The sequence below is a fragment of the Columba livia genome, chromosome 1, assembly GCF_036013475.1.
Source record: "Columba livia isolate bColLiv1 breed racing homer chromosome 1, bColLiv1.pat.W.v2, whole genome shotgun sequence".
NCBI lineage: Eukaryota > Metazoa > Chordata > Aves > Columbiformes > Columbidae > Columba > Columba livia.
Genome location: NC_088602.1, coordinates 117,690,647 through 117,718,468, shown reverse-complemented (window position 1 = coordinate 117,718,468; position 27,822 = coordinate 117,690,647). Strand labels below are relative to the sequence as shown.

General features: G+C 38.6%; 1 protein-coding gene across 2 annotated transcripts; it reads right to left on the bottom strand.

Annotated features, from left to right (window-relative positions):
* Positions 1-610: 610 nt before the first annotated feature.
* LOC106145681 (interleukin-5 receptor subunit alpha) lies at positions 611-27,822 on the bottom strand. Of its 2 annotated transcripts, XM_065074759.1 has the most exons (13): positions 27,182-27,822; positions 21,969-22,062; positions 20,478-20,649; positions 18,336-18,535; positions 17,825-17,979; positions 17,545-17,692; positions 16,863-16,971; positions 16,590-16,777; positions 12,475-12,611; positions 8,233-8,377; positions 4,308-4,392; positions 3,158-3,248; positions 611-1,811 (listed from the first exon to the last, which is right to left on the bottom strand). In XM_065074759.1, the coding sequence occupies exons 4-13, from the start codon at positions 18,436-18,438 to the stop codon at positions 1,683-1,685; spliced, it is 1,290 nt and encodes a 429-aa protein (XP_064930831.1). In that variant the 5' UTR covers positions 18,439-18,535; positions 20,478-20,649; positions 21,969-22,062; positions 27,182-27,822; the 3' UTR covers positions 611-1,682. The 2 variants fall into 2 exon arrangements, with proteins under 2 accessions (XP_064930831.1, XP_021143507.2); XM_021287832.2 differs by lacking the exon at positions 21,969-22,062.

The following is a 27,822-nucleotide window of genomic DNA, read 5'->3' as shown; positions in this document are numbered from 1 at the left end:
GCAAAATCAAGGCCGTGTATTTCTTCTCATGTAATCAAATAAATACCGTCTCAACTAAGAGTTAAAATAATCTGTCCTGGTTGTGTACCTCAAAATGAACACCAGCTCATGGAAATGGAAAGAAAGATTTCTTTAAAAGGACTGGGAAAAATAATTAGCAATGGTTGGTCAGTTCTGAACTTGAATTTCTCTGAGTTATACTTATTTAAACAATCACAATACAGACGAAAACTTTGTTTTCTTTACCTGGTCTGAAGTCTTCTCTTTTTGCTAACTGCAAAGGAGTAAGTCCATCACATTAAAAGACATTATGTCTTCACACGTGTCTCTTCTTTATGGACAATGTCTTTTTACACAATGCAGTGCCTCAGAAAGTTTTGGGGTTTATTTCTGAGTTTTAGAGAAGCCTTGTGAGCTTCTGCTGCTGTTTCTAGAAATATTCACTGCTTCCGTCATCTCTCATGACCACTTCAATCAGATGTTGAATAGCTAGCAGGAGATTCGTATGAACAACTGATCTTCAAAGGCATTGATCTATGAGACAGTACTTGGAAGCTGTTGCAGCATTACGAAATACTAACTCTAACTCCATTTTAATCCAAGTGGACTTCAGTATTAGATCATATAGAATGATTGGCGTTGGAAGGGACCTTCAAAGGTCATCTAGTCCAACCACCTGCAATAAGCAGGTACATCTTCAACTAGTTCAGGTTGCTCAGAGCCCCATCCAGCCTGGCCTGGAATGTCTCCAGGGATGGGATATCTACCACCTCTCTGGGAAACCTGGGACAGTGTTTCATGACTCACATTATAAAAAAAATTCTTCCTCGTGTCTAGCCTGAATCCCACCCTCTTTTAGTTTAAAACCATCTCCCCTTGTCCTGTCATAATAGGCCTTTCTAAACAGTCTGTCCCCATCCTACTTATAGGCTCCTTTCAAGTAGCAAAAGGCACAATAAGGTCTCTGTGAAGCCTTCTTTCCTCCAGGCTGAACAACCCCAACCCTCTCAAGCTGTCCTCATAGGTGAGGTGTTCCAACTCTCTGGTCATCTTGGTGTCCTTCCTCTGGCCTCTGTCCAACAGGTCCATGTCTTTCTTGTAGTGAAGGCTCCAGACCTGGATGCAGAACTCCAGGTGAGGTCTCACCAGAATGGACCATGGGGGCAGAATCACCTCTCTTGGCCTGCTGGCCATGCTGCTTTTGATGCAGCCCAAGATACAGTTGGCCTTCTGGTCTGCAAGCAGACTGCCAGCTCATATCCAGTCTTTCATTCACCAGTACCCCCAAGTCCTTCTCTGCAGTGCTGCTGTCAATCCCTTCATCCCCCAGCCTGTATTGATACCGGTTGCCCCGATCCATGTGCAGGACCTTGCACTTGGCATTGTTGAACCTCATGAGATTCACATAGGCCCACTTCTCAAGCTTGTCCATGTTCCTCTGGATGGCATCCATATTGTCTGAGGTGTTGTACCAGACTGCAGATCAGAAATAGAGACAAACTGCAAGGTACTGCTTTGCCTTTGTGATCCAAAGATCATTTTAAGAGTTGCACAATATCAGAGCTCAAAATACTGCAAGTTATTGGACTCAGACAAACTCTAGTATCAGCCATTCTTAGATCTGTCAGATTATTGTTCCCTTCACAGAAAGGTGACTCTTGCATGAAGATAAAAAAAAGGTGTCATCCCCACAGGTCTTGTAATCCATATTCTTTCAAATGTTTTGGTCGTTGCATGTTCTCATCTCCATTCACTTCTCGAACGTCCAAACCAACCTCTGAGTGCATCTCCATTTCAACTGACATTGGTTTCTGTAGGATAAAAATTACATTAAGCACAATGCTTGTATTCAATGGTATTACAAATTGTTAGAAGCATGCTACTTATTTGATTTATCTGGGATCAGTACAGATTACGTACTCTGTCACGTAACTGGAATACAGAGGTCATATGAGTTACTCTCTCAGTCTAGAAGTTGCTCATGGAAAATTTGCTTAGTTGCTCTGAGCTCTAATTTTCTTGCTTGTCACCCTCCAGGATCATATGACTAGGTACCTAAGGTTTATGTCAAAGCCACAGCCTAGCTTTCAGGGGTTATATTTATTTGTCAGATAAAACAGATTACCTCAGCACCATCTTTTTAACTTTTACAGTATATCTAAAACTAATGTCTTTGTTATTTTGGGTATCAGCAATATTTTAGGTACAATTATAATATGTATGTACAGGCTCTGAACAAATGTTTTGAGTACATAGGAAGGAAAAAATCTTCATTACAGTTTTCTATTTTGATGATGTTTCCCTCAAAAAATACATAGTTTGGGCACATCATCACCTTCTCATCAGGAGAAACAGATAAGATATAAACTTATTGTACCTCAGAGGACATTTCATTGTGTAGTTTCACTGGAGTTATAGGGATATAGATCACTGCCTGACTAGCACGCTTTTCCCTCTAACTTACACAATGATAGAGATAAGAAGCTTCAGATGTGCCAGTCAAAGAGCTCAATTGATGACAGCCACACAAATATTGCAAATATTTATTTTATGTTTTGCCTGGTTGATTAGAGAATTGTAATTTGCCATGAGATAAGCTAGTATCTGAATTTATAGCACATCAGCTCTTCCAAAGCGAACATCTCTGTATACAGTTTTATCCTGCATTAGGTATGCAGTTAGGGTAAGTTATGTTGTGTGCATTGTGGAGCCTCCTCTTATTTGCCATAAGAATGTGCACATTTACTACAACATAGCAAATGACTTGCAGATCTCCACAAAAACTTTCTCTTTGATAACTTGCCCACATGCTTATACACATAATATCCCATGACCGACTATTCTGCAGGGAGTCAGGGTGATCACTCCTTAAAATGTTGGCCCATTAAGTGTAGATATGCTGAAACACTCTCTTTGAGGCACATTTGAGATAGTATTCCGCTGAGGATTTTCTCCATTCAGTCTATTGAAATCATTGTCCTGTAATCTCCACAAGCTTTCTGTTCTCTTCTGGCTTCACTACAAACACTCTGCATACTTTTTTCTCAGTTCATCTTAAAACTGACCCGCTGCTCCAAATGTAATGCTGTGCCATTCCAATCACAACTAGAATCATGCGTGTCAATGTGGTGAGAGAAGAAAGACAGACACACTCTACCTGGTGGTGAGCCTCATCTGCAGCTAACCAAGTTTTGATATTATCTGAAGGATGTGGAACAGGCATAGTTATAACTTCCAGGCATCTAAACCTAAAAGAGAGAGCCACAGACATGTAACTCTTAAGTGTTTGCAGGAACAGATCCGTCAATAATGCTCTGTAATAGATACACCAATTAGTCAGGCATCTACTGTTTGTAAAGCCATTCTGTAATTTTTTTGACTCACTGCAGACATTTTTCTCAACATTTTTCCCAGCTCTTCTTCAGCCTGACTGGGTTTTAGCCTGTTAGGGATTCAAAAGGACTGTACAGGTAAGTGCAAACATATGTTTTCCAAGCAAAGTGAGAGCTTGTAACATGCTACTATGTCTCTAGGTAAAAAAACCCCTACACCTATATACGCTTCTCAAAATTAAAAATTTTACCTATGAAATGCAATAATCAAAGAGAGAAATGCTGAATTATAGGGAGTAAGCATAGCATCAAAAATATCTTTCAACTCATTTGCTGACGTCTAGCACAATTTATGTTTGAGACTGAGTGGTGTCTGTGCAAAACCATGAAAACATTTTGTTTCAGCACAAAGGTTGGTTTTGAGTATTATGTAAATTTTCCATTGAAAAGATCTGCCAGCCAAGCTGTTCTCTTGAGACCAGAGTCACTCCTCGTTATTTGACCAGAATATTGTTTTATGTTTAGATACAGATGGCTTTCAATTATGTTTTGTTTGCCCCAAGGGAAACTTTTAAATCTGTGTTCTTATATTAGCTCTTTCATATCTATAGTTCCTTGAATCTTTGTTTACTGAAAGAAGATAGAGCACATGATAACTTATCTTAATAATGAATAATATTTAGTCATTAATTAAACAATCAATTTACTTTTTAACAGAAATTCCGTCTACCTATTGTACCTTCCAGATATTAAGGCACCTTGAGTTACCATCCTATCCTGGACACATTTATTTTTCAGTTCAAGAAAGCCTTCTTTACCATGTCAATAGGAAACATACGTAGCCAGACAGAAAAGTAGTGGCATGGAGGAAGTTGGCTGCATCAATTATTGGTGGGTGCATGACCACTGCTATTACTTCTACCCTGATCTCTCTTCCACCATAAATTTATATTACCTTCCAGAAATGTACATTACCTTCTACATGCACATATCAGCAAACTTCCAAGGAAAAGCAGGAGACAAAACAGGAGGCTTAGCAGCATGGCATCTACTGTCTTTTCTTAAAAAAAAGAGGGAAAGGTGACGTTAATAATGTGGGAAAGGGTAGTTCATAGATATATGAACTATATGTTAACTCGTACATATTGCACTCTTCCCAAACTACACAGCTTTAAAGAATCATATCCTGGAGGTTTTTAGGGGAAACAGGGGCTTCTGACTTCAGCACTGTTCCTGCCTCCTCCTTTGAGCTCTCAGCCTTGCTGCTGCCTCGATTCAGCACTTTGCCTGATTTCCTCTGCTCCAGTGGCATCCATCCCCTCATTGCTCTGGAGTTCTGCTCTCACATGATGCACGTGGACTGTCCTGCCACTGGATACTTCCATCCAGCCTTTACTCTTCTGGATATCAAACCTTCTGTCCATCTGCTATTGACACTCCTGCTGTTGCCTCAGCTGCTTCTGCGTTCCCGCCGTTGCCACCTCCCATGTCCATGCACCATCAGCCCCTGCTGCTGCCTCCTCACCCTTTCACAGCTGTAAGTGGTTTAAGGCAAAATGAAAATGAAAATGGAAGCTTTTTGTCAAACAAAATATTTGCTTTGACTCAAAAAGCAACACTTGGTTTCCACTGTATTTATCTGTTTTAAGCCTTCTAGGCATAGTCCTAAAGAAATGCCAGCAATACGTATTTGTATTGTTCAACAAATACTACTGATCTGTACCTTGTATTCCTTCCTCCAAAATATCCCAAATAACAAGTCTTTGCTTGACTCAAAAATGTATTTTTGGCTGGTTTGCTTTGTTTGGTTTTGCTTAATACCTAGCTTTAGAACCAGAATTAGTTTGGACTTCTTTGAATTAAGTACTTTGAAGAAAAACAGGCAGGAACAGCTCTTAAAATGTTAATAGTCTGAGGCCAGTTACAGAACAGTTTTAGGATCAATTTAGGTCAAATTCAAAGAACAAAAGAATTGTACAAAAGTTCCTAGTTTGAACCCATCTGTATTGTAAACCAAGGATATTATGAATTTCCACAAATTTGCTGTGAATCCCAGAAAAAACTCACAAACCTGTGAGCAATTCTTTATTCACTTTAAGATGAAAAAGGAGTTTTTCTCTGCTTGTCTGTTGAGATGAGTGCACAGAAGATATATTCTGAACAATCTCTGGACTATGTAGTAGAAATTATTTTGTTTGAGGTAATAGTTCTGCATCATTCTGCTAACCCCGTATCACATACACAGCCAAGAGAAGAGGAAGCAGTGGTCTCTACACCAGCCAAACCACAAAGAGGTTTGGTTCTCTTGCTTTCTTGCCTCATGCACTTTGGAAAGGAGGAAGAAAAAGAAGCATGTGTATTGTTTTAGATAGACTATTTTATGGCGTTTTTTCTTCAGATGCAAATGGTTAATCTTAGTCACAAATAACAGAACTTTGATACTAAAACAAGTGGTTTGGTTTGCAAAAATGCAGAACACCTCTGAATTACTAATAACTTCAAAGTGATCTATGAATCCTCAGCAGCTTTAAAAATCAGACCAATTATTTTGAGTTTCTATATGTGAATAAAGCTGATCAAACATTTTTTAGCAGAAAGTTTCTATACTAAACAGTTCAGTTCAGTTTAAATTGTGGGGGTTTTTTCAAGAGCATATGCTAATTCCAATGGAAAATGAATGTGTTTCCCATGAGAAAATTAAAAAATTCTTTTCATGTCAAAGGAATATTTCATAACAAATATTTTAGTTATGTTTTGAATTATGTTATTTCATTTTGATGTTTCAGCTTTTTTAAAAGGAGGCTGAAATTACTCTCAAAAACACATTCTTAAAGAAATGTAGTACATTTCCTAGATGAAACATCGGAGTGTCATGTAGAAGTAAACAAAAAGTAGGTCATTGCATGCTCCATCAAGGCTTTCAGTAGAAAAACTGACACCTTGCAAAATCAAAAATTCTGAATGAATGTTTCTCCTTTCTAGTTACTCCACAGAAAGATTTGATTTTTTCAATTCACTGTGTCTCTGAAATTAGGTACCTGACTTTCATGGAGTTACCATGAGCGATACTCCTAATAATGAGTTTTTTTTAATCTAGACAATATTAAAACACACTTCATAATGTCCACTTATATATGTTCCCAAATTTAATAAGCAGAAAACTTTCTCTCAGCATCAAAGGAGATATTTAAAGAGGTTTGCCTGAGCATGTGGTGCCTCTATGTCATATATTCATAGATTCATATTATAAAAGCCACCAATCCTCTTCAAATACAGGAAAGAAGAAGAGAAATGGCCACGCTACGTGAACTTGTGCATCTGTGCATTAGTCAACACACTGCACTGAACACGTGGAGGTATTAGAGCTTATATGCAATGACAGCCTTGTCTGCCATAGACTTCTCTGAAGCGGAAGAAATGCTTTCGTTGTTCAGCATCAACAACAGCTGTAGTGGAAGCTGGAAGAGCAGCAGGGTTGAAAACAGTGGTAGGAGGCTTGCAGCTGCTGAGAGCAAGGCTTGGTAAGCTGGAATCAGGATGGGTGACAGTTCAACTCCATTTCCTTCTTCTGGTGAGGGGCTGGCAGTGAGTGAATAAACCTACATCCCCCCACCAGAAAAATCCCTTCTAATTTCCCCTCCCTCCACTGCCCACCCATCAGGTATGTCCAGCCTGACACCAGGTAGACCTCTCTGCTGGCCATGCTATGATCCTAGTGATAAGAAAGAAGCATCTCCAAAGGGTAATTCAAATCCCCAATGGGCTGGAACATGTTCTTTCCTTCACCACAATGATCGTGTGGAGTAACTACGCTTCTCTCTCCAAGCATTTCAGAAGTGAAATGCTTTATGAAATGAAATGAAATGAAATGAAATGAAATGAAATGAAATGAAATGAAATGAAATGAATCTGGGCCAACAAAGGTGGCAGATGAGAGGTGGGATGAGACCAGTGGGATGTGGTGAGGCATCTGATAGAGTAGGCAGGCAACATCCTATAAACCCCATAACTGAGTTTACCTCCAATCCATTGCAAAAATAATAATGTCTGGCCTTTTATTTCCTTTGTCTTCAGATAAATATGTACTAGAAGCTCAACAGATCAAAAAGACATATTCCTAAAACACACAATCTGTTGCATTAAATAAAGATATCTATCTTTTTTAATTAGTATTAACTAGTATTGTACTTTTTTCTTTTTTTTTTTCTTTTTGCATGCCAGTGCACAGAGACAAGTTCATGCATCATTTTGTCTCCATAAATACAGTATCACTCCATTATACTCCTTTACCTAACCTGACACTAAACTGCTGCATGTGAAGGTATTTTTCTCATCATGGAAAGCACAAGTTTCCCTTATTAGCACATGAATGGTAAAATCTAGTCATAGGAGGTGAAGGAAAAATATTACAAGATTATTGTATAATTTGTGCTGAAGTGAGTTCTAGGGGCCGGAGCACATATGTTTAAATGAGAGCTAAACCACTTCCTACCTCTGTTAGATAAGAAATTATTCCCCTGATGCAGCAATAGAAATGTTAGGCTTAGTCCTTGAGGACTATGTGATTTGATTAATATTATGCTGTAGTGAGCTTCTCAGCTGCTGACCATTCTTGTTTTCTAAAGGCTGTCAAAGTCAGATATAACATTTCTGAGAACAGCCCTGTGCTAGACTGCTTTAGGACCAAGGAGGTATTATACAACTCATTAAACCAAGGATCGCCTTTCCCTACAGCACCTAGAGCTGTGTGAGCCTGGTGCGTTGTGTGGACCTCTAGGTACTGTTACAGTACAAAAATAGGGCAAGGACAAGAACAGAGGTAGTAGTGAAGTAAATATATTGAAGAGTAAGAACATATCCAATACTAAGGGTTACAAATAGTAAATACATGGTAACTTACTATCATCAATAAAGACTGGTTCACTCCATTCACTCCATATCTTGTTTCTTATACATATCTCTTTCTTTGCCCTCACTTGTGCTGCACATGTTTTTGCTGGCTTATGAAAGGGATACTCATATTTCTCTTCAGCGACATCTACAATCTGTCAAGAAAGATTTAAGGGGGTATTTTAGGTGATTTCACATTGCTGTTCAAACAGATACAGATCTGGGGATGTCAAATACTATTATTTGCATCTCAAACCTAGTAGGAGAGATTTTCCAAACAAGTGTTTATGTCCAGACACAATCTGACTCTTACATGGCTTGTATTAAAACTCAGGACTGAACATTAAGGAGAACTTAGGACTGATAATATGGAAGGAGGCATCAGCTAGAGTAGGACAGTAAGAATGTGAAAACACTGATTCCCCTTTCATTTTTTATCACACCAAGTGCAGGACGAATACAGTAACTATGAAATTGCAAGTTTCAAGGTTTTGGTGTGGGTACTGTGCTAAACTTGCATGTCTTGTAGAAAAAAATCTTGCATTTTTCAGCTGACTGGTGGTGAGGGATACCCACTATTGTAGCGACTATCTCGAAATATCTTCAGCTGTGCCAATAAAAGAAAGCACGTTACTACAAAAGATCGAGCTCACACAAGGAATGTCAGGGTTTAAAACAGGGATCTCTGAATCAGTCATCACTTTTGAAAACTAAAACCAGCTTCTGTAAATAAACAATGTTGAGAATTTAAGAAGAAACAAAAAAGAAATCAGGAGAGGAAACCCCTGCTTATACAACTTAAAAATAATGTCAGGAAGTTGCAAAGAAGTAGAAAGTAGGTGTCTCAGACACAGAGAGGCCCAGAATTTTTTCATCTTTAGTGTTCAGAAAGCAAATTAGGTAGTGTTATGAGGTCAGCTTTAAGAACAGGTGATCTCCTGCTCTCCTTATACTGACTGGTGTGGTATGGATTTGACCCTGTGTACCGTGCCATTTCTTTCTCTTCCTTTACACTCCTTAAGATCTTTCCAGATCTGCTCCCAAAAATAGGTCCAAAAGTTCACATGCTAAGTTTTTCAAAAGTAAGTAAAAATCAGGGAAAGCCCTTGGGCTTTCAAAAGTTAGTTGTAAATGACTACGAAGATGAAGTGTTAACCAAATGATGTGCTTGAAAATTTCTTCCTGAGAAGCCAATAATAAGCTTATGTCATCATAGGAATTTTTCAAAATGCAGGACTGAAAGACTTCTTACAAAACTAAGTCAGTCACCTTCTGGCAGTCATGATGTGCAGAAACTTTCAGTCACATCTACCCAGACCATACATGGAGCATGTTTGTCCAATCCATTGTCTCTGTACAGAGCCATCCCCAAGCAGCCTCAGAAACCTTTTCTTGTGCTAAGCTTTCCTTGGAATTAGGACACTTTTCCTAAATCTTAGCCTACATTTTCCTGGCTTCAAATTTAGCCAGTCACTCTTTTTCCTACTCATAACTTGGCATGGGTAAGTATGATCCCTGTGCTCTTTAACACAGGTTACACTCCTTTACTCTAGACTATGTCCCTTAGTCTTCCATTCCTAGAGCATATTTTCAAAGCCTATGCTTATTTTGAGAACTCTCACTGATATTCTCTGAACCTTGTTTTTAGCATGTATTTTGTGGTGGTGCCCAAAGCACAGTTTGAAACTTCAGGTGAAACTCAGTAGCTAGGAAGGCAAATTAGTCACAACCTACGTCTTACATGTGACATGCCTGTCATATATACTTGAATAACCTTTGACCTTTGTGTAATAACATGGAACTATTGATTCAGTTTGTGGTTCAGTGTAATCCACAGACCTCTTTTCTTCTGCAGTGCTGCCTATGTGTTAATTCCTTATTTTGTGTTTTCACATTTGACCTGTACTTCCTAATCACAGGATATTTCCTTATCACTGAATTTTTACTTGTTGATTTCAGACTTACCCAACATTTCAGATTCTAATCTTGTTTCCACAGTGCATGCCACCATTCCTAGCTTCCATCAGAATCAACTCCCTATTTTCAAGTTTTAGCGATCTATATCACAATATCATTATTTGTGAGCCTAAAGTATTCAGCAATTCATCTCTTCAAATATTCAAAATAAATAAATGTAGACTTGTATATTTTAATTATTAAACTCTTACCTGTTCTTCAATAAATATCTACAAGCCTACTTTGGGACACCCTAATACCTGAACTCATTAAGTCTCTGTGACTGCAATTAAGACCTTGATTTGACCAGGAAACAGTATCTCAGGCTTGCTCCATTCTTCTCCCTCTTATGTTTCTAGCAACTGCTGTGCTTTTCTTCCTTAACTCTGCACTCACACCTCCCCTCTTTTTTTTTGCTCCTCAGCTAGGTAAATACTATTGTAGTCATTATTAACTTTGACACTGATTCTCCTCAAATCTACCCTAAAGCCCCCTCATGTATCTCACACCCTCATATATCTTGTTTTTGTTGTTGTTATCACACTTGCTTCTCTCCTGTATTCCCAAACAATCCCATCTGAGGAAAAAACAGAACAAAACAAAACATGATTTTCTACTGCTCTAGATGTTTATACACTTCCATGCCCAAATGATTATTCTTTGCTTTCCTCTCCTATGTTTACATCCTACAAATGTGTACAAAGCAGAGGGGCAGCTGGAAAATAAAAGAGGTTTATTCCATTTAACTGAGGGTGTACTAGACTATTTTATGTATTTGATGTTTACTTCCAGAGAGTAGAAGGTGTTAGGAAGCTGGAAACAGGGGCTGCAGTGGCTGTATGAATGTTGTGGATTGCTCTGAGTCTTGAAACAGGAAGAAAATCTGTGTACATGGGCAGAATGAGATCAGAAGAGCCTCATCATGTGTCTGAATAGAACAACAAGGATCTGGCATGAACCCCCCTTCTCCCTCTGCTCACTGCCTTTAGTGAATAGGATCTATGTTAACGGACAAGGACAAGTCCCCAGATGTGGGACAGGGGTTTTGACATATGAGATTTAGGAATGGTTTGGGGAATGACAATTATTTGCAGAGGTGGCCTAGAAGGAAGCTACCTGTCTGTCTTCTGCAAAAACCCAAAGACTGGGAACGTTTGACATGCCCGCATACAGTACTTGGCTGTTTTTCCATGTGCTGCAATGAGGGAATGTGGGAAGAACAAGGCCAGTTCTGGAAACTGCCTAGAAGTATTAGCACTGCATCTGAATTAATAAGCCCTACTGTAATTTATGAAGATAACATTATGTGATCAATAATGTGTCTACCTCATTGCACTTCTCCTTTCTACTGTGTCTAACAAGGCGTGGATGCATACCAATTTAGTCATATGTTCTTTCGGGGCTTAATCACCTTTAAAATGTTTGCAGCCAGCTTAGATGAGCCTTTTATTGTCAGAGTAATGGGCACTGACTCAAGTGTGTCTTAGCTGAAATTTAGGTTCTTAAACAAAAACACAGCTTCAAAGGCAGCTGGATGAAAACAACAAAGATTCAGAAAATTCACATTCAATGCACATCTGAATTGCATACCTACCGTATTCTGAACCAAGTGCTTGTCTTTCTACTCTGTGAGAGCTCAAATAAGAATCTCCATGAAAATTTTTCAGTTCTTATTTCCAGGTAATTTAAAAATGTCACCAGGTTATGTCAGATGGTATTTAGTCACCGTATGTCACAGCCTAAACTATAATGCTGTTCTGTTTCTTACTGGTAAGACTTAAAAGAAGCTGCTGATACACCATTAAAGTTTTTAAAATATATATAACACATGCAAACAACATGGATCATTCTTTTAGTCATGTATGTAGAAATAACAGAAATAACATGGGATATTTTTCTTTAAAAATATTATCAAAGTAGCTGCTAAACTTTACTTTTTATCAATACTCATTTTTCTATATCAAAAAATTCAATAATCTCTGCAATAGTAATGTACAAAGAAAAAGAAAAAACAAAAACAAAACAAATCAACAACAACAACAAAAAAAAACAACCGGAAAAAAAAAAAAAGAAAAAATAAGAAAAACCAAATCCAGTCCAATGCAAGCATGACTCTGAAAGACCTCATGTGTTGATTTTCCGTTTTTGACAAGAAAGACAAAATGTTAGATTAGTCATGAAAGACCACAGGACTTCTTTAAAGTATGGATTTTAATTCTATTAAATTCAAGGGATGCAGAGTTTTTATGGAAGTTATGTGATGCAGAATAAGTGTATTACCAAAAAAACCACTTACTTTGTGATCTGTTATTTTCACTTGGTACAAAAAGCACTTGTTACTTGCAGAGCCAATAGTAGGCGGGGGTTTCCAGTGAATTTTAATACTTCTGTTTTCAAGGGAAACTGAGACGTTGATGGGTGGGTTCAGTTTCTCTGAAAAAAAGAGCACAGAGAGACCTTGTGTACCTCATGTTTTTTCTCATATTCATGCTGATGCAAAACAAACAGAGTGTGTTAGTCCTTAAAATACATTGCTGACTATTTGGGAGATTATCACACCCAAAGAAGGCGTTCAGTGAGTGACATATTTTCTTTGAAAGTGCTGCTCACCAAATGGCATCCATTTCCATCTCAAAATAAAGGGACTCTTCTTTTCTTTTCATTTATCTTTCCAGGGAAGGTAGCGAGGGTGGACAGGAAAAGTGAGACCTTTGAGTTCACTCTCCAGAGTGAGAGTTGATGCCAATGAGTCATCTGAGTTGCTACAGGCTTTCTGCCATGTAGGGTAATTTCCACTGTTTCTGGTGGGTTACCACAAGTCTGCCCATGAGCCTAGTAGCATAACTTTGGAAAAAAAAAAATGGAGTTTCATCTCTCACTGAGAGGTTACTGAAAAGATACCAGCTCCTGGCAGGTCTTGTTAAATACACGAAGTTTGCTACAGATGCTTCAAAAATCTCCCTCTCTCTCTCTCTTTTAAATGAGCAGGCAAGCACTTGCTATGGAGGAAGCACAACGTGTTTAGGAGATGTAAACAAGCAAACAAAAAATCCCCTTTCCTGCCATTGTTCTCCAGTCACAAGGTGCATGGAGTATGATGACAATATGGTTTTTTTTTAGAAAGGGATAAGGTACAGGGTTGTAAGCAAAGGACATTTGACTTCCCAGGATTTTAGCCTTTGGTTTAGATAAGCAAGTCTACAGTTGCTTTCTAGTGTTAGGATACTGATCCTGGGTGCATGCTGGAACGTTCACACTGAGTCCCTTCTGGCTGCTGTTGCATTGCTGCGAAGGGAGGAAATGCAGCTGAAGTTTTCTGGAAAAACTCTCCTAGAAGCAGCAGAAGTGCGTGGCAAGTCTGTGGACAGGATCAGTGAGGTCTGGGACTAACAGGGCTGCAATGTGGTGCTGGATACAAAAGTCAGAGAGAGACAGAAAGGGCAAGTGGCAGCATTACTCATCCATGAAGCTGCTGTACTTGCTCTAGTAGCTGGGGCTGTGTGACCACATGTCTCTCCACAGACTTGTATGTCACACTGGGGTTTCCTTTCAGACTTTTTCCTTCCCCTCTTTGAGAAGTCTCCTCTATTTAAGCAAAATTCCTATAAAGTCAGTAAAAATACTTATTCTAGAGCTACCTCGGGCTTGTAAAATTGTTAGCTTCCGCCTGTCCCCAAGGCTGTTGGCAGTGACCAACACCTGTGTTTGAGGGTAAAGGCACACTATGAGACATGAAAGGTGAGGAAAGTCAGCAGCAACCTTGTTTTCATTTAGTCTGAGAAATACTATTCCCAGAGCATCTCTCCCTTCAGCAAGCATACCAAGAGTAGGAAACAACTTTTTCATGCTATTCTCTCTTATCATCTGGAAATTTCTTCAGCCCCCCTCCCCTCCCCCCCCAGACAACCAGAACTGAGTAATTTTTGGGATGCTTGCAGCACAGGGTGTGCATGAATCCTGTTTTATTAGACCATATGTCATGGTGGAATCATAAGAATAACTTGGGTTGGATGGGACCTTCAAAGGCCACCTAGTCCAACCCCCCTGCAATGAGCAGGGACATCTTCAACTAGATCAGGTTGCTCAGAGCCCCATCCAGCCTGGTCTGGAATGTCTCCAGGGATGGGGCATCTACCATCTCTCTGGGCAACCTGGGCCAGTGTTTCACCACTCTCATTATAAAAAATTTCTTCTTCATGTCTAGCCTGAATCTTCCCTCTTTTAGTCTAAAATCATTACTCTTTGTCCTGTCAAAACAGGCCCTTCTAAAAAGTCTGTCTCCATCCTTCTCATAGGCTCCTTTTAAGTACTGAGAGGTCACAATATCCAGGCTGAAAAACCCAAACTCTCTCAGTCTTTCCTTGTAGGAGAGCTGTTCCAGCCCTTGGATCATCTTGGTGGTCTCCTCTGGACCCTCTCCAGCCATCCATGTCTTTCCTGTAGTGAGGACCCCAGATCTGGATGCAGCACTCCAGTTGGGGTCTCACCAGAGTAAAGGGGCAGGATCACTTCCCTTGACCTGCTGGCCATGCTCCTTTTGATGCAGCCCAAGATACGACTGGTCTTCTGGGCTGCAAGCGCACAGTCCCAGCTTGTGTACAGTTTTTCATCCACCAGCATGCCCAAGTCCTTCCGTGTTACTGGAAGGAAGCTTGGATTGCAGGGACTGGTAACTCCCAGCAGGACTGCACAAGGTCTGAGGCCAAGCCCAGCTGGAGACTTCCCTGTTTAAGGAAAGCCCAGGTATAAATGACCCTTTTTGATGTGTGTGACCTGAAGGGCAGCTTCTTAGGAGGGAGAAGACAACTGAGGCTTGCAGTGTTGGAGTCAGTAATTGCAAAGTGAAAACCATCCCCTGCAAGCACAATCAGATTTTGTGGTGCCTTGCCAAAGCTTGGCAATGGGTTTTAGAGGCAAGGCAAGTTAACAGGGTTTGTGTTTGGTGATGAGGCATGAGGGAAAGCTGCTGGCTGAGCCAGCTCTGACAGGTGTGCACCCTGCTGATGGCTAAAAATGGCTAAGACAGGAATGGAAGAAGGACAGCAAGCAAATGTTGGCAGTCTGGCCTCTGCAAAGAGGAGGTGGTGACTGCTCTGAGCAAGGGGATGGAGATTGAGCGGATGGAAAGAGAAGCAAGAAAGGGACATCCTGTTACCTCTCACCTATCCATTCACTCACTCCTGCCCAGTCCAGCCCTGTGTTCCCCGGGGAGGCCCTGGATGGGAAGGTTGCCTGAGGAGTAGCAGAAGGGTGGAAGAAGACATGAAACTACCAAGGTGGAGCTGGGCAAGCCCTTGAGAGGTTGTAATGGAAATCAAAGTAGCTCAAGAATCACCCCTGAACATTACCTGAAAGCTTTTGTTGCTGTATGAAGCATTTGATCCTAAGACTGGGTGCACTATGGCAACTCTGCTCCGGAAACTGTGGGTGGGATCAGACCCAGGCAGCCAGTCTGGAAGTGAGCATCTTCCCAGTCAGCTATGAAAACACCTAATACAGTCTTCCTGCACATAATTTTTCTGCTTTTTTAATTTTCGTTTTATTATTACTGTCTTTCCAAGAAAATCTGATTTTCTTAAAAATGTTTTATTTTGCTAAAACAATGCATCTTGCTTATAACTGGCTCTGACTGCAATGTAATTCTTTAAGTAAAGAAAATAATTCTAATGTGTTAAAACAGAATAAATGAGAACTAACTCAAAATAAATTTTGGTAGTTTTGAATGAGCTTTTTGCTATCCCTTGAGTTATGACTGATTCCTGTGTTATAGGTCTGGAATATGATCAACATGTTCATATTTTAAAGGTATGTGAATCTGCAGTCTGTGTTAAAAATCAGGTGAATTTCTTACCCATGAGATTAATTCAAACTTCCCAGACAAGTAAGAAAAAATAATTTTATATGACTATTCAAAACTGTAGATAATTACAAATAACTGTCAAAGTACTTTTAACTGGAAAAGGACATAATAAATAAATAGAAATGTTACTGATGTTTGAGAACATTCATATTCTTAAATTCAGTTATGAATGACATTTTTGTCTATTTATGTTTCTTTTTAATCACATCTTCTTCAGTACTATAAAAAAAGAGAAAAATATAGTAAAGAGAAAAACTGGAGGAAGTAAGGATATAATGCTTTTTAAATTGCATTTTCTAACACTAACTTATCAATTTTTTTAAATGCCAGTTATAGATAAACACTGATATTCCATCAGAGAAAAAAATAAAAACCTTTGAGTCATAATCCATTTTGTTTAATCTTTGTGTAAGATTTCCAGAGAGATAAATGCATAAAAAGTTAAAATTAATATTCTGACTTTGTCACACATCCCTCCTTTCTTTGCTTTCCAGACCAAGGAAATAATGCAATAAATGAACTTTCATAGTAGATAATGAGATAGTACTTACCTATTCTCTGAGGTGTAAAAGCTTTGCAATAAGACAGTCCACTTGAATTATTTATCAGATCTCTTACAGTTATGTTTAAGTTTATTTTCCTTGACGGTTGGAAATACATTTCTTTCATATGGCAACCAATATTTTTTTTTCTTGCATTTTTTATATATTGCTGGCATTTGAAATCTTTTCCTACGTGTCTGTGGGAAGGAAATACGAGTCTTGTAAGTCAAAGACTTAGGCACAAAAACATGGTTTCCTACTTATGTTGCACAAGACCCTTACCTATGTGAAACAAAGATCTGAATATCTTCAGGAGCTTCTTCTGTAATATGCCAGGTGCAGTTGAAAAAAGAAGTGTTATATATGATGCATGAAAGATTCTGAATATATACTGCAACAAAGAAAGGGGAAAAAAGAAAGAGTGATGCTTGTTTTACATGGATTTCATAATAAAAAAGTTTTCCTTTACAAAGCCACTATGGAGCCTTATTTCTAGAAATGTGAATAGGTGGCAGGTGAGAACAGATGTGTCTTTCTGCTTTTTGGACAATGACAACTGAGAAGTGCAACTGCTACTACTAACAAAAGCCTTACTAAGCCACTTAAAGAAAAAAAATGTCCAAAGTATTAGCTGAAAACTTCTGCTCTTTTAAGATTTCCTGAAACCAGGTGATCCAGAAGGCAATCTTCAAGAGATACGAGTTGCTAGGAAATATGGAGAGAGAGTTTGGGTTGTTCTGAGTTCTTGTTCAGCAGAACTGGAGTTTTCTGAATCTGAATATGTATAATAAATGAAAGAATTCTCCAATATTCCAAGGTGTTATGTGTCACCTGCTCAAAAAATCCATGCCAAAAAAAGTAGCATAAGATAATAATGAGCTTACAGAAATGCTATGTCTCCAGCTGAGACAGAACATTATCACAAATGCTTGGATGTCTTAACAGCATGTAGGAAATAACTGACCTGGAGGTGCCTTGTAAATAAATTCTGTCCAGCCACTCTCCTTAATTACATCTTCTGTTTCTTTTGCAAAAAGTTGTGTTTTAACTTTAGCATTAAAGCCAGAGTATAATTCAAGATGTATTATCTTTTTCTTTTCCTGCAGTCTTTCCTAAGAGGAGGGAAAAGGAATTGCACAAAGGTAGATGGTACTAAGCACTGAGAGTGAAATTGTTCAAATTCATCTACTGAATGCAATAATATGATTTCACTTTAAACTATGGATAACCATTGAACAACTTACTTTCCTTTCATGAGTGCTATTGAAGAATTTGTAACTCAAAATATACTTCACTGTGTACTTCTCTGTTTCTTCTTTTGTCAGGTTATTGTTCCAGAACAGAATAACTCTTGACTCATGCTTGGTAATCCACAGAACATTATGTAGCCGAAGTGCATCTGCAATTACAATGAGGTTACATAGAGGAAGAGAGAGCCCACCACTGCATAGACAAAGGACTTGGCTCTCAGTAAGGCCTACATACCCCGTAGCTCCCCCAGGAGCTCTGCTTTTACATGCAGCAGGTAGTTGCTGAGCTCCGTTGAACGTGAATGACTTTGGCAGTGAGATTCATGTTTACCTATCCACAGCTCACAAAATGTTATGTGACTCTCTTTTACCTGTCTTGGACATATATCCTAGCACAGGTCTCTGTTTCTCTCTATGGGCTGTAGAAAGTGCCTTGATGACAAGTTCAGATCAGACATCTGTGATGGCTAGTGTAGGATGAACTATTGCTTAATATTTTACTTACCTATTACCTCTGGTTGTCCACTTGTCAGGCTAGTGGAAAACATTGTCTTAGGTTGGAAAAAACTTAATATCGGCACAATAAGAATGACTGTGGCATGTGCCATAGCAAATGCTTTGGGCCTCGGGTCTGTAGAAACTGCGACTCTTTAGTTCCAAGTTTGGTTGAAAAAGCACTTAGAACACGATGTTTTCTTTTTGCATCTGTGAAATAAGACGAAACAGGCAGTTGACCAGTTAAGTGATGTCTGAAGCATAAGAAGTAAATATGAAATGACATATGCTTAAAGGATCTTGCTCATTGGTGCCTTCTATTCCCAGGATGTTTCTATTTAAGCACACTCTTTAACTGGGTGCCAGGGCCAGAGAGGACAGGTGTGCCATGCTGAGCTGGTTTTGAATGGCAGTACCACTTTCACTGGAAAGCCAGACCACAGATATGACACTACTGATACCAAAAGCAGACAGTTGGGATAGGAGTCACCTGACAGGAGTTAGGCACAAAACCAGCAGCTGTAACTGTATGAGTTATCCAGCCTCTGGTGACAGCAGAGCGACTGTCTCTTCTAGGTTGTGATTTGTGTTACCTGGTTTAGGTATCTCCTTTAGGAGGACATGAACTGTAAATATTTGAGGAGAGATAAATATTGCCATTTGCAAAAATGACTATCAGCTGGAGTATATCAGGTGGTTGCTAAGTTTGGGATATAGGAAGCAAACAGATTCCACACTGATCAAAGTTGGTTTTAGAAAGACGTAATTGCTGTTTGATGGCTGAGTATTCATACAAAGGTTGCTTTATTGTAAAACAACCTCTGATATATTATGAGTTCTCCACAGAATTATTACGCCTCTGTGTCTGGGGTCTTTCACTCCCAAACTAACTGATTTGCCTTGGCTGCAATTGTTTTCAATACTAAATCCTCACACACTATGTGTGTTAACCAGGGATCAGCAAAAAGACCACTGGAGCCATATCAAAATGTTCACAATATATTGGCTAACAAGAGACATTGTTCATATAGAGGAAAATGTGTGAATGTTCAGCACATCCAAAAAATCTGCAAAGAGATTACCTGGAAAAAAAATACACATATACATTCATTTATAGTGTTATTTTTGCATATTGACATGAATAAGAGGTCATTTAATGAATGCCGTCATTGTTTATGAAGTGCTATGAAAAAAAACCAACAAAATTCTTTAAGGCAGAGATTCCTCCACCTGGTTCATTCTGGCACTGGTCTCAGATGTAGCAGCAGCAGCTGTAGTGTGCATGTCACACCATGTGCATGGGAGAAAAAAAAATCCTGCTGGGTGTTTATAGGAAATAAGTCAGTTCTAATTGCCTGGAGAGGGAAGGGTTGAGCTGTCCTTACCCTCACCTCCCATTAATGATGCCCCTGGAACAGTACAGTGTATGGCAAGAGTAAAATTCAGGGAAAATATAAAATGAAGACAAGGAGCTTTCAAGGGTTTACAATTCAACATATAGTGGCTGTAAAAGCCTCATCCATTCCCGTGAGATGGCACTATCAAAAATAGTCCTAGGCACATGTCTGAACTTTATTTGAATTAGGAAAAAGGGAAATTAATGAGGATTGAAAACACTAAGCAAGTAACTATATTTGTGCCTGTCAGTAACATGACTACATTTGTGGAAAAAAAAAAAAAAAAAGTCAAAAGGGGACTTGAAATAGGAAAAAGAATAAAATAAATCTTAAAGTAGCAACAACATTTGGTGCTAAAACCTGAAATAATCTATGGCGTAATACAAATGCATTCAGTTAGAGAGAGGAAACACAGGGGCAGGAGAAGGAAAATTTTTAAACTCTGAATAAATTTCAGAAAAAACAACAACAAAACCCTAATTTGAGTCAAAGAAAGGTATTTCAGGGGAGGTCATTGCTGTTTCCCAGAAGTAACTTGTTCCCAGGAGTAACTTTTGTACAGCGCTGAGAGGCACTTCTCCATTCAGCATGCAGTGAACTCCTGCACCTTGCTCCCGCAAATGCTGCCAGCAAGCTGAGAACAGGACCAGGCAAATTCATGGAAAGCAGGAACGTGAAAAGGTACTTAAACGTATTAGAGATAGATGTACTCTCTGACATTCTTAATTCAGCAACTACAGATGCTGGGAGAATACCTGGAGAATGGGCTGCAGGAGATGGCCAGAGTTGAGGTTTATATCCCGTTAGCACCTCCTGATGCCGCTTCTGCAGAGACAATAGCAGATGAACCGTGGGGCTGAACTCACAGGGCGTTTCTTATGTTTATATGGAATGAATTGGTCCACAGGAAACAGCAAAGTGAAAGCACTGCAATGTAAGGACACCCAAGGTCATCAGGAGGAATGAAAAGCCATCATAATCCATACATAAAGGCTTTCAACCCATGACTTCTCAAATAATGTATATTTCTATTTATGCCAGCGTAGCTGAGCAGAATGACACAACATTTCTTCTCAAACATACACAGACAGGACTGTGCGTTTCTAATGCTGTGTTGCAAAGAGCTTTGTGTGAACATATGGTGTTGAAATTCAGTCCATAAGGTGCAAAATAAAATCCATTGCTTGACTTTTTTTTTTTTTAAAAAAAAGACCTTTTAGTCCTTTTGTCTCCAGAGAAATGTGCACTAACTAAATACACTTACAGACTGTCCAGTTAGTCTAATGCAATATAAATTATCTCAATAATTGATTGTTTTCCAAAGAGCGCACTTTCAAAAAATACTTTCTTTTCTTTTATTTATTTTTTAGTAGAGAAATATTCTTAATACTTAAAAACAGTACTACACTTAGGGGTTTTTTTTGGTCTTTTGCTTATCGCCTTGGTTTCATTACTGAACTTCAACTATAGTCAATGCCTGTTTTTTGCTGCCCAGCAATGTCTGGTTTACAACAGTGGGTTGCTGGAGTAAAGAAAGGGGAGGTAGCATGGGGGGAACTTCCAGCCCCCACACCACTGCAGCTGTAGAGATTGTAAGGTCTTGTGCAAAACCCACCTGGCGAATCTGGGAACTAGACCCTCAGAGAAAGAAAAATGAAAGTAGTGAAACCAATCTTCACAAAACATAGCAGTTACTTTGAGTGTAGGGGAAATAAACAGTTTAATTTTAAGAATTCAGGAGGCCTAAAAGTTTCCTGAATTGTAGTTCTGTTCACTGTCCCTGTGTTTGAATAAAGACATTTTTGAAAATTTTGTGGGGTTGATTATTATATCTTCCTAAATACAAAAGTTAACATTTTAAGAAACAGATTATTTTTTAATGTTTTCTTTGTAAAAAATAGTAGCATTGACCAAAAAGACAATTTCAAGTGCTCTTGAAAAATATGCCTAATTTAGAGAGTAAATTTGACCATTAAGCAATGAAATCTTTTATTCATGGCTCTAATGCACAGTCTTACCTAAGAGCAATCACCAGGACTGTTTGTCTGATTAAGACTACTTAAAACTTATGCTTCATTTAAGGCTGTAATTTCATATTTTTCAAGCCCCTGTATTTTATAGTAGACAATGTTGAAATTGATTAAGGAATAATGAAATAAACATTACAGGTCAGATACATGTTAAAGGTCTGGGTAGCTGAAGAGTCAAAACAACAGGACCATTTACATTATTTTTTCAAAACTTACCTTCATTTTAATGCATGTTAAATCCTGGATACCTATCCATCATTGAGGCTGAGAAGCAGGAGAGTTCAGCACTGAAGAATGTCTTGCTTTAAGACTACAATGAGAAATTGATTCAAGAGACTTCCCTTTTTGCAAGACACCCCCTCAGAAAAGCCCATTTCCACTGCCAGTTCCCACTGTAGGACCAGAGCTCACATCTAAATATGTGAACACAACTGGAACCTCACCCAAGTTCTTCAAAAATACCCTAAAAGAGACACACCTCTGAATAACTAGCTCATTAGTCAAAGGAGTTACTATTTTTTCTCTTTACGTACAGAATAGGAAGTTTTCAAAACTTTTTACGTATTTTAAGGAGCTTTTATCTTTCAAGAAATGTCACTATAGAAGAATAATGCAAGTGGTTGCTATGAAATTAAAATCTCACAAAGATCACACCCCACCTGCTATTTGTTCTCTTGGTTTTTCAGTGGCTAATAAGTATCCTTTACAGCACACTACGTTAAAAAAAAAAAAAAAAAAGGCAAAAAAAAAAGAACACAAACTAGACAGATAACCAAAAGTTCCAGAACTCATGGAGGAAAAAGAACAAACAAATGTTAGATTTTGAAGAGGTGTCACTGTCTGTTTTATTCTTCATGTCTGAAGCTTTGCCCAGCTTTGCCTCTGAAATAGTCCTACTTTTACCCCGTTTATTTTGTAAATGTGGTTAGTTTGCAGTTTTCCCTTATACAATTGTGAGCCACGCTGAGGTGATACGAGTGGCATTCTGGGGAGTTTGACTGCCTTGATAACAAGTGAGTTTGAAACCAACTTACCCTTTATTCATACAAGGTGATATTTTGCGTTCTAGCTTTCCATCCTAAGCTGAATTTGGAGGTAGAATAATGGATAAAAATCGTTCAGTTTTTTTCTGGTAATGTGGTTTGGAACAGATATGCCTCTTTATACATGTTATAAAATTTATTCATTAAGAATCTAACCCCAAGTTTTGGTGCACAAATAAAACTATGTTGTCAAGAACGCACTATTTACTGTCTTTTCAGTCAAATCTGGACAAGCTATTATCGTCTTAAAAGTCTCATTTCACAAGCACTGCTACAAAAGGCTGAAGAGATCAAGGAGTATATTTTCTTTCATCTACTAACTGGTGTGTTCTCCTTCAGAGTGTAGAAATTGGCTCTTCTACTTTGCTTTTCCCCATCCTTAGCTACTGGGTCCACAGCATGAAATGCTGGAAAGGACAGATCCCGTGCACCCCCCTCGCCTGGATGGCTTCTTAGATGAAGTGGTAGAGACATAAAGATCTTCATCCTCCTCCCAGGCAGAGGATGTTACAGTTAAGTATGGAAATATTTCAGTCTTTCAGTATGTATGGTAAAAATACACATTAGAAGCAACCAACCAACCAACCAAATAAACAAACAAACAAAAAAAAACAATGAAAGAGATATCATGTAAAAACTCAATTGAATGTTTCAATTCCTTATTATTAAAGCCTTAAAAACTGCTGCTTTACATCTTGAGTGTACACTATGTGCCTTTTTCTTTCAATAATGTATTTTTTGCTGTGATTACTATGACTGTTTTATATCCAGATTTCCCTTACACATAGATTCAATAAATTAATCTTTGCTTTAGATTAGAAAATAATGTATTCAGGTCCCTGTGTTGTTCTGTTGTTAACACTAGATAATGCACTTATACAATGTAAAGCCAAACCAACTGCCTTTACTTCTAATGCCTTGAATCCAATGGCCCCCTTCTTCTGGAGTTTATCAGACATGAGCTTAAGGTGTACAAAACCATAATTTTCTAACAAGAAACTAGATAAAGGGAGGTAAATCCTTTTTGAAAACTTTGACTATATTTAGTATTATGATGCATTTAAGTGAGAGGAGTGTGACTTAGAATCTCAAATCCAATAGTAATAGTAGCAAACCTGACCACAGACCCAGTACTTCATTTTTAAAATATAGAAAACCTATTTTCCCATTGTGTCTTCTGCTTTTTAGCAAAACATATAAATTTTGTCTGGTTTAAGTGTGCTTTGTACATTGAATTGTTGGTAGAACATTAGTAATTGCAGTGTATTTCTTCCTGATTTCTTACACCAATAACATACAACCATTACTGACTTCAGAGAAAAGGCATTCATTACCTGGTGGTATGTTTTCTGAAGTTTTCTTATCATTTAAATAAAGATGAAAAGGAAGTAGGCTACACCTCAGGGATTTTTATTTCTTTTTTAAATTTTCACACTTTTATAAATTATTCAGGAAAGCAAGAATGGTAGGAATTCGACAATTTCTTCCATCCTTCTTAGACTCTCATACTGAACTGAATAATAATTCCAGTTCATCAAAGTGCTGTATTTGAGTCGCATATGGATTTGGGCTGATCTGTAGTCATCTGAACCCTGTGTTCAGTTAGTTGCAGTGAAGTCCCATGTGTGTGACTAAAGAATATGGGTTTTCCCTTCTCACATTCCCTTGAAGTCTTCCTTGTCATGTTAGCAGCCCTGGTGTTTGCAATCATTTGCTAGGGGCATTTGGGAGGTTCTTTAGTTCTATCTCTGTTTACATAAGAGAGGAAGAGGGGAAAACCTCATCTTATCTTTGCACTGATGTGAAAATGAAATTTTAGAGATTTGGGCTGTTGAAAATGAAATGTTTCACTGCAAAGAAGTAGTGAGGCAGGCTTGAAGAATATCAGTGAGGTAGTGTCCTGAAAGTGATATGTGCTTATTAGCAGATGGGAATTTTGAGATCACAGTTTTCTACTGCAGTGACTAAATTACCACCATTTGGGTCTCTTAATCCTGTTTCAAAGCTGATCTCATGTTTCTGTTTCACATTATAGGGATGGCAACTGTCCATGTGGGCTTCCACTCTGCATCTGCTGTCCCAAAATGTAATGTTTATTTTGTTGTGGATTACTTTTGTAATGCTTTTCAAGCTAGCTAGATGCATATGTGCATATATCAATACAAGGTTTGCCAGCGAAAGTAACCTCCTGGAGAAGACCTCTCTTTGCTTTCCAAAAATTATCAGTTATAGCAAATACACATTTTTTGACAGTGAAAGTAAACTTCAGATACAATGCCTCTGTTCCAGTTTCTATGGTTTTCTACATCTGTAAAGGTTAGTATCAATTACTGTCAAATCCTACATGCAGAGATTAATGACACAGCAGTGTGTGGGTTTGGGGTACACTGTGTGGTATGTTGACTTTACATCTGGGGCGGAATGAGCCCTATAAAGGAGTGCAATACTATATAGGCATGCTTGTTCTCAGCTAATCAGGAGGAATCAATGAAAGGTTTGAATTATACAGGTAGTGTTGTTAGTATTGTGATTACAAATCCATGAGAGTAAACCAGAGCCATTTAACACCTACCTTAGGATATGCACTACTTTTAATGAGGGAGAGAGAAAGGGGATGGAAAGATGAGGGAAAAACAGACCCCTAAACTTTTCTGAGTGTGGAAATGATACAAGTTTTACAAATCACACCAGGAATATCTAGAACAGTTAGGAATTCTTAATATACTGAAAGGAGACAGAAGCCTCAATGCCTCCTTCTTTAGTTCTGTTTGTCACTCGTCTTTCCCAATCAACAGAATGAAACTGAGCTACTAAAATACTGCATCAGTCTGTAGAGTATCTTCCTGCTAGATCCGTACTGCATTCCTGCTGGACTTTATCTACCTGGAGTGCACAGTGTATGAACAGGGAACAAACGAGTAAGCAGGCCATGCTAGGAGAAGACATGTTGGGAATGCCTTAGGATACTTGCTCAGTTTTTTCTCAGTCACAAGTCTGGCAATGGGATTAACCCCAGGTCTGGGTTCCTGCAGTCTAGGACTAGGATTCAGACATCTGCAAACTGACATGTATGAGGAGCTAGTTGTTCACATTTCCATTACAGCTAATGGAGTTCTAGCTTAAGTAATGTGTCAGTTACAGAGAGAAGGGGGAAGGGGGAGGCTCATTTCACCCTCAGGTAGACCCATACAACACATCTGATAAGTCACATGGGAAACTGCTTTGATTAGATTTTTGTTCATTACAATTAAATTTCAGTTCCCTTAAGTTGCTACAAACACAATGTCTGCTCCCCCCGTTTGAATAAAACCTTTAAAAATGGGCAGACTGAAAAAAGCAATGGGGTCTCAAGAAAAACTTTTTTTTTTCACTCCATACCTTTAATGGAGGACTGTTAATTTCTCTCCATTATTCCCTTATATAATTCATTTTAAAATGTCAACTCATAAATTGATATTCAATAAAAAATCTTCTAGTGCTACAATGGGGTGCTCATTACCTAACCAAGAAAGACAACATGTATGTGCAGATGAGGTTCTCAGTGAAGACAAGCATATCGGTGTTCTTTACAAAGCCAAATTTGGAAGGGAAAAACATCTCTTCATCTGCTATAGCCATCATTTAGGAAAAATTTTCTCACTCTCATAACACTCCTCCTCTACCAAATTCTAGTTGTCCAAGATCACAACAGTGAAGAGCAGCATCTACCACTCATTTGAAAGAAAATTGTCTTATTGCCAAACAGTCTGATGATATGAAATTAACTAGAGACAGGCAGATCGAAAATGTCTATCCACCTTCCAAGAACAAGTAAATAAATGACTAGTTTGTGAAAAAGCTTTTGTTAATCCCAGTTCCAAAATGTCACCCTCTTTACAACTGAACTATCTAACAAAATCTTTGTCATTGACTGACTTATCTACAGGTGCTGCTATTTGTCATTGGTTAAAAAAAAAAAAATCAGATAATATTTTTATAAAATCTTAAAATGTTAGACATTTAACAAATCTGATTTATTTTAAATTTTAAAAAGTTTCATAAGAAGAGTCTTCTGAAATCTACATCTTTACCTGAAAATATTTTGAGAGTTCAAGTTTGCTTGGTTGTTCTGGTTTGGTTTGTTTTTTTCAGTTTCCCAGTGGAAGGAACTTGATTTTTTCTGACTAAACAATAAAGTTTTTTTTGTTTGAGGATTACTGGATAGAAAACAAATGAGGTGAAGGAGAAGCTGGGTTAAAATCTGTCAGTCAGAGGAGGGTTGCTCTAGGATGGCCCTGACTTCCTTGACAGAGGAGGAGGTGAGGGCTTCTTCCTCTGGGAAGACTTTGAGAGAAAGGAATGAATCTTGCCTGAAATTTTAAAAAAAGGAATGCTGTTAGGACCTACCTGCCACAGAGGTTCACAGCTGTTGCAGTCCATCCATGATTCACTCCTTCAGTCCCACAAGAAGAACACACACTTTTCTGATGGAGAAGATAAGAATATACAGCCCTATACGGTGCTATTTCCAACTGCGAAGCTAAGGTAATTCCCCTTTTAGCATTCTGGAGAGTCCCAACAATATATGCTTCTCATTCTAAGGCGATTTCTCAAAGCTGTAGCTTCCTCTATGGGTCAAGCTTGCCTAATGTTTCCAAATCCTCTCCTGCACTCAGTCCAGTATTACTTGCCCTTTGCCCACAGATCAGCTTACTCACCAAATTGTGTGCAACCAGATCAGCTAACTAGTAAATCACTCAGATCCCTGTTCAGTCCCAGGCGCTACTTTCTTCTCCTGCCCGTACTCATGCACTTGGTGATGCAGGCAGTACCAGCTCTCTTGACACAGGAGGACTCAAAGTTTGCCTGGATGAGTCAGGGTTGTCATCACTCTGTTAAACTGCTCCCTGCCTTAGGCTGAGTCACATTAATACAGCCACTTTCATTTCATTTTATTTGACAAGTGTATGTGGCTAAATGTTCTCCTTCCTTTTAAGCAGTTGTTCCTTAGTTAAACAAAGGTTTATTTCTAAAGAAACACCAGGAGC